Source organism: Littorina saxatilis, linkage group LG4, assembly GCF_037325665.1.
Source record: "Littorina saxatilis isolate snail1 linkage group LG4, US_GU_Lsax_2.0, whole genome shotgun sequence".
NCBI lineage: Eukaryota > Metazoa > Mollusca > Gastropoda > Littorinimorpha > Littorinidae > Littorina > Littorina saxatilis.
In genome coordinates this window covers 37497405-37504627 of record NC_090248.1, presented here as the reverse complement: position 1 = coordinate 37504627, position 7223 = coordinate 37497405, and the positions used below count along the sequence as shown (strand labels likewise).

General features: G+C 43.3%; 1 protein-coding gene and 1 long non-coding RNA gene across 2 annotated transcripts in view; both read right to left on the bottom strand.

The window, feature by feature from the left end:
- Positions 1–1529: 1529 nt before the first annotated feature.
- LOC138964660 (uncharacterized) overlaps positions 1530–7223 on the bottom strand; it is a 464957-nt gene continuing 459263 nt past the window's right edge. The window contains exon 2 of the long non-coding RNA XR_011455174.1: positions 1530–3751. This is a non-coding gene — a long non-coding RNA (uncharacterized lncRNA). The remainder of the gene's footprint in view (positions 3752–7223) is intronic.
- Positions 6048–7223, bottom strand: part of LOC138964655 (uncharacterized) — a 10327-nt gene continuing 9151 nt past the window's right edge. Inside the window, exons 7-8 of the mRNA XM_070336664.1 lie at positions 7144–7223; positions 6048–6548 (exon numbers count right to left, since the gene is read on the bottom strand). The exon at positions 7144–7223 is cut by the window's right edge and continues 163 nt beyond it. Coding sequence (XP_070192765.1) covers positions 6369–6548; positions 7144–7223 — 260 coding nt within the window. The 3' untranslated portion in view covers positions 6048–6368. The remainder of the gene's footprint in view (positions 6549–7143) is intronic.

Below are 7223 nucleotides of genomic sequence, written 5' to 3'. Positions count from 1 at the left end.
TGGTAAACCCGTGTACACACACACAATCACAATAACAAACAATCACACGCGTGCGGAGCTTGATCATTATGTCAAAAGGATATTGTCCGTCTGTGTCGGTGACGGCGAAATGGATGTAATTTGCGCACCGCAAACGCACGCATAGACACACGTAACTTTATGCTAAAGGGCTATTGTCCGTCTGTGTCGGTGACGGCGAAATGGATGTAATTTGCGCACCGCAAACGCACGCATAGACAAACGTAACTTTATGCTAAAGGGCTATTGTCCGTCTGTGTCGGTGACGGCGAAATGGATGTAATTTGCGTACGCAAACGCACGCACAGACACACGTAACTTTATGCTAAAGGGATATTGTCCGTCTGTGTCGGTGACGGCGAAATGGATGTAATTTGCGCACGCACAGACACACGTAACTTTATGCTAAAGGGCTATTGTCCGTCTGTGTCGGTGACGGCGAAACAGATGTAATTTGCGCACCGCAAACGCGGCACGCACAGACACACGTAACTTTATGCTAAAGGGATATTGTCCGTCTGTGTTGGTGACGGCGAAATGGATGTAATTTGCGCACCGCAAACGCACGCACAGACACACGTAAGATCACGTAACTTTATGCTAAAGGGATATTGTCCGTCTGTGTCTCATTGCCAACCAAAACAAGAAGGGCAAAGCCCATACGACTCACATGCTTTACACATTTTTCCTACCAAAATACATGTGACCTTGACCCAAGGTCAAGGTTATCCAAGGTCATGCAACACAAAGCTGTTAATTCAAGACATAGGAAGTACAATGGTGCTTATTGGCTCTTTCTACCATGAGATATGGTCACTTTTAGTGGTTCACTACCTTATTTTGGTCACATTTCATAAGGGTCAAAGTGACCTTGACCTTGATCATATGTGACCAAATGTGTCTCATGATGAAAGCATAACATGTGCCCCACATAATTTTTAAGTTTGAAACAGTTATCTTCCATAGTTCAGGGTCAAGGTCACTTCAAAATATGTATACAATCCAACTTTGAAGAGCTCCTGTGACCTTGACCTTGAAGCAAGGTAAACCAAACTGGTATCAAAAGATGGGGCTTACTTTGCCCTATATATCATATATAGGTGAGGTATTCAATCTCAAAAACTTCAGAGAAAATGGGAAAAATGTGAAAAATAGCTGTTTTTTAGACAACATTAATGGCCCCTGCGACTTTGACCTTGAAGCAAGGTCAAGATGCTATGTATGTTTTTTGGGGCCTTGTCATCATACACCATCTTGCCAAATTTGGTACTGATAGACTGAATAGTGTCCAAGAAATATTCAACGTTAAAGTTTTCCGGACGGACGGACGGACGGACGACTCGGGTGAGTACATAGACTCACTTTTGCTACGCATGTGAGTCAAAAACCGCACACGCACACACACTGTGACCCGCACATGCATACTGTGAGACACACACACGCACATACCGGCACACACACAGCCACACGCATGCACAGAGAAAGAGAGAGAGAGATGACAAATGAAATACTAATTTTGCTTTGCTGCTTTTATTTCCTCCAGTTAATGCCATCAAGACAAACAACAATCCTTCGTAATAAGGGACTCGACAGGGACAGATGACATCTACACTCCCGCAAAGTGAAAGTACTTGCTACAGTATCTCTGGTACTTGCAAGAGCATTTATTTCTTCTGCCTGTCATCAAGAAACAACCTTCAGCCACAAATCGGGTAAGCTTGACACCAGCCTGTATGCTGTAGCTTCAAAAACCTGTTCAATTTATAGATCTAACAATGAAAATAGATCATATCAATATTGGTGGGAGTGGAGATTGATGTATGCTTGGGCCTTGGGTGTGTGTGCCGGGGGGGGGGGGGGTGTGATACATATAGGGGAAGGGCTCCTAATATGGACCACTTTTTGTTTCATGCTGATAACTAGCTTGTTTTCTTGCGAAGAAGTTTCATTTTGTGTTTGGTAGTCCTCTCTTAGGTTAACCGTTAGGCCTAATTAGAGTGAAATAGCTTTGATAGACATTCAGCAAAAATTAAATACAGAAAAAATCACAAAGGGTCCATATTAGGAGCCTGGGCGCCTAATATGGACCAGTGAAGCGGCCTTCACGAATCACTGTAAAAAGCCCCCTATATTTCAAAATAACATGATACAACTTAGTGTACAAGTCAGCCTAATTAAAATATGCTCTAGATTTATCGGTTTCGGGTTGATGAGAGCATTATTTGAAGCACACCAGGAAACTAAAGAAGCTTATCAAAAACAGAGTGAAAATAAGTGAAATTATCAACTTCCACGAAAAGAAGACTTTTTGTTGCATTTTTTTTTAAATCTCGAGGGCTAGTTATAGATTATTTCCAGCAAGCTTCTTAATGAATTAATGAAAATAGCCTTTAGCTTTTATTTTCTTCGATTCGTTGAAGGTGGTTCATATTAGGGGACTCGCACATACTTTGAGATTTTGCTATTATTTTTTTATTGCAGTAGAAACTCGGGGTCAACACTGCTAAAATGTCATATATAGCAATTTTTGTGTGATAAAAGCTTTGGCTGTGGACAGAAACGAGTCCGTTTTAGGCGGCAAATTTAGAGTGAACGCTGCCAAAAATGAAAAAAAGAGAAAAAGCCTGACGGTTTTGAGATTTCTGTTTCTGCAACTGTTTTGACATGTGCAAGTTATCCAGAGAGGATGAATACAGCGAATAAAACTTTTTTGAGCGCTCTAGCGCCGTTAGTTTGTCAGAACAGAAGGTGGTCCATATTAGGATCCGGTCCATATTAGGAGCCCTTCCCCTACCAGACATTTAAAATCAAGTGAGCTTACTGTACACCATGTAAACAAGGTATGTGTAAAACCTTCTTTTCAGTCCATCATCATTCCGTTAAGTGGATCGATTGCCAGGTGACTGCACCAACCGAATTGATTCAAGTAGTCAAAACACTCTCCTATCACATATCGAACCTATCCAATGATGATGATTGTGACCAGGTGGGCATCGCCACCCATAAGGCATAATGCAAATCACACTCACTCACTTGGTTGTGGGGGAAAAGCTCATTACCAACAACCACATGCACAGTTGCATTGTGCAAGTCTGGAAGATATCTGGCAGGGGGAATGTTCAGTGTATTTTGATTTGTGGAGTGTTGCGCAGACGGGTACCGCGGATCGGAAAAAGCGGATGTGGTTACTGATTGGATTAATTCCCTTGTTTTTGTTGTCAGGTTGACCGAGATTATGGCCACCATTTATTATCCCCAGGAAGTAGACTGTGCTGTACCATGCTGAGCCGTGTTTTTAGTTGTGTCGTTATATAAATCAAAGAAACGGAAGTGTTATCCTGCCGTACTTGTTAGCCTTTGTTGACTGGCCTTGTGGGTGACGGAGTGCGCATGCACCGTCAGTGCTCTGTCAATCTCGTCTTATTACTTTTTCATGTTTAATTGAATAAAACCTTGTTTAACTTGACCAAATTGAAGTGTTCCCCTTTTTACCATCCTTTTTGTAACCAGTTTTGATCACAGTTCGACATACTATATAACTCTACCGGCAAATGCGGCACACTTGGTAGACTTTCTTTTCTTTATTTGGTGTTTAACGTCGTTTTCAACCACGAAGGTTATATCGCGACGGGGAAAGGGGGGAGATGGGATAGAGCCACTTGTTAATTGTTTCTTGTTCACAAAAGCACTAATAAACAAGAAGGGCAAAGCCCATACGACTCACATGCTTGACCTTGACCTTTACAAATAACTAAACCTAGCAATGACATCATACACTAAGAACTGCTTTACACATTTTTCCTACCAAAATACATGTGACCTTGACCCAAGATCAAGGTCATCCAAGGTCATGCAACACAAAGCTGTTAATTCAAGACATAGGAAGTACAATGGTGCTTATTGGCTCTTTCTACCATGAGATATGGTCACTTTTAGTGGTTCACTACCTTATTTTGGTCACATTTCATAAGGGTCAAAGTGACCTTGACCTTGATCATATGTGACCAAATGTGTCTCATGATGAAAGCATAACATGTGCCCCACATAATTTTTAAGTTTGAAACAGTTATCTTCCATAGTTCAGGGTCAAGGTCACTTCAAAATATGTATACAATCCAACTTTGAAGAGCTCCTGTGACCTTGACCTTGAAGCAAGGTAAACCAAACTGGTATCAAAAGATGGGGCTTACTTTGCCCTATATATCATATATAGGTGAGGTATTCAATCTCAAAAACTTCAGAGAAAATGGGAAAAATGTGAAAAATAGCTGTTTTTTAGACAACATTAATGGCCCCTGCGACCTTGACCTTGAAGCAAGGTCAAGATGCTATGTATGTTTTTTGGGGCCTTGTCATCATACACCATCTTGCCAAATTTGGTACAGATAGACTGAATAGTGTCCAAGAAATATCCAACGTTAAAGTTTTCCGGACGTCCGTCCGGACGGACGACTCGGGTGAGTACATAGACTCACTTTTGCTTCGCATGTGAGTCAAAAATTTGCTCCAGGGGCTTGCAACGTAGTATTACCTTACTGGGAGAATGCAAGTTTCCAGTACAAAGGACTTAACATTTCTTACATACTGCTTGACTAAAATCTTTAAAAAAAAAATTGACTATATTCTATACAAGAAACACTTAACAAGGGTAAAAGGAGAAACAGAATCCGTTAGTCGCCTCTTACGACATGCTGGGGAGCATCGGGTAAATTCTTCCCCCTAACCCGCGGGGGGACTTGGTAGACACGAAATAGTGTATACTCTGTGTGCTACTTTGCAAGTAGATTCCACACGGTGTTCACAACCGGTTACAAATCTGAAGTGTGTTCAGAAGTGGAACACTTCAGATTAGATTAGTGTATAACAGCAATTATCTCATTAAGTAACACTCATGCACACACTTACTCGAAAACACACACACACACACACACATACACAAAACACAAAACACACACACACACACACACTGACGCACGCACGAACAGTGACAGACACCACTGTCATGCACAGCCTGATACAGATGCTCGCGGAGAGAGAGAGAGAGAGAGAGAGAGAGAGAGAGAGAGAGAGAGAGAGAGAGAGAGAGAGACAGACAGACAGACAGACAGAGACAGACGGACACTAAAACAGACAGAGAGGCGCACAATTATTTGAACGTTTTCTTAGTTCACCGGCAATGTCAATAAGACTGGAGCCACCAGTAGATTTGGTAAAGTTCCCGAAAAAACATGTGGGGCTTTTTGTGTGCAATATTTGGGTTTTGTGTAGCCCGTCGTGATTTAAAAAAAAAAGCCGCACGGTAGGGGCCTATAGTCGTACTTCTTCTTCAGCGTTCCAGAATTGTCTGGTTACGTGTGAGCTCGTTTGCCCATTTGGGTTCCCCACACTATACTCTCTACTCTGCCGGAGAGCATAGTCAGCTTCACTCCGCTTTCGTTGAGTAGGCATGCTGGGTATTTTCGTGTTTCCATAACCCACCGAACTCTGACATGGATTACATGATCTTTTCCGTGCGCACTTGGTCTTGTGCTTGCGTGTACACACGAAGGGGGTTAAGTCACTAGCAGGTCTGCACATAAGTTGACCTGGGAGATCGGAAAAATCTCCACTCTTAACCCACCAGGCGGCAGCGACCGGGATTCGAACTCACGACCTCTCGATTAGGAGACCGACGTCTTACCACCACGCCACTGCGCCTGTCATAGTCATACTAAATATGTGTGTATTGAAGCTACATGACGGTAACATAGATGACGTTTTTAGTAGAAGATTTATTGCTCACAGGACTAGCTGGAGGTACAATTAGTTCCCATGTCGCGTCTTGGTGTGCCGCAGTCAGCTCACAGCCAACCATAACAGAAGTGAGAAAAGATTAACTTTTACATCTTTTTGTAATAGCTGCAGGACCCCCGGACAACGCAACGCTGAAATACCAATGGTCGCATCTTATTGACATTGAGCGATTTGTGTATTTCATCCGTTGTATTTTTAATTCGCTTATTAGTGAGATGGATACGGACACGATGACACATGGACTTGAAACTTTAATACTCTTGATGGAATTTAGTGTTAGGGTGGTTGCCGCATTGAGCCAGCTGCTCAGAGCTCTTTTCACAATTTCTTATCGTTTTCTTGTATTTTAGTATCGTTATCATAACCTAAGCTGTAACCATCATCATCATCATCATCATCATCACCAGCAGCAGCAGCAGCAGCAGCAGCAGCATCATAAGCAAAGCAACATCGTTTTATTTATTATCCGGGTTTATCATCATCATCATCATCATCATCGATGTCGACATCGTCACTTTTTTCCCGCCCAAATTGTCCGCAGAATTTCATCTTTTAGCTTATTCGCAGCATTTTTTCTGTCTGAGGAGCATATCAGTGTAATCCTTTTTTTGGGGCTTAGGCCTGGGGTCGTTCATGATGAAGAGTCGTCCGTTGCGCACCGTGCCTTTGTCCCCCGTCCTGAAGTAGCCATCCTCGTCCAGACTCGCCGCCGTGCCTTCTGGGTCCCGCAGGTAGCCCTGAAAGACAACAGAACCCGACGATTTGTCACGACAGTGCAAAACAGAGGCATTACTCTTTCTCTCTCTCTCTCTTTCACTATATTTCTCTGTCTCTCTCTGTCCGCCCCTCTCTCTCTCCTTCTCTCTCTCCCTCTCTCTCTCCTTCTCTCTCTCCCTCTCCCTCCCTTTCTCTGTCTCTCTGAGCTTTCGAGATCTCTGTCTCTCTGAGCTCTCTCTCAGCTCTCTTTTCTCTCTCTCTCTTCGTCCCACACCTCTCTCTCTCTCTCTCTCTCTCTCTCTCTCTCTCTCTCTCTCTCTCTCTCTCTCTCTCTCTCTCTCTCTCTCTCTCTCTCTCTCTCTCGGCCACTGACGGAGCCTTCTGCTCGAAAAAAATATCCACCGGGTATCTCAGGCTCCTATTGGCCTATTTGGATACCGTTATTGTTAAGAGAGCCACTCAAATGCAGAGACACCCGGTAGAACTGCTTTGAACCCGATAGATTCTTTTGGGTTAAAAGTCAGTTTTGGCGTTCCAAACCTACTGCTACGAGTAAAATACATCAGACAAGCACACATGAAGCAACTAGCCACACGCCCACGAAGCCAAACAAACCTTGAACATGAGCGGGGACCTTATAAGGAGGTTGCCCACGCTGTCTGGAGGCAGCTCATTGCCGTCGTCATCCATGACCT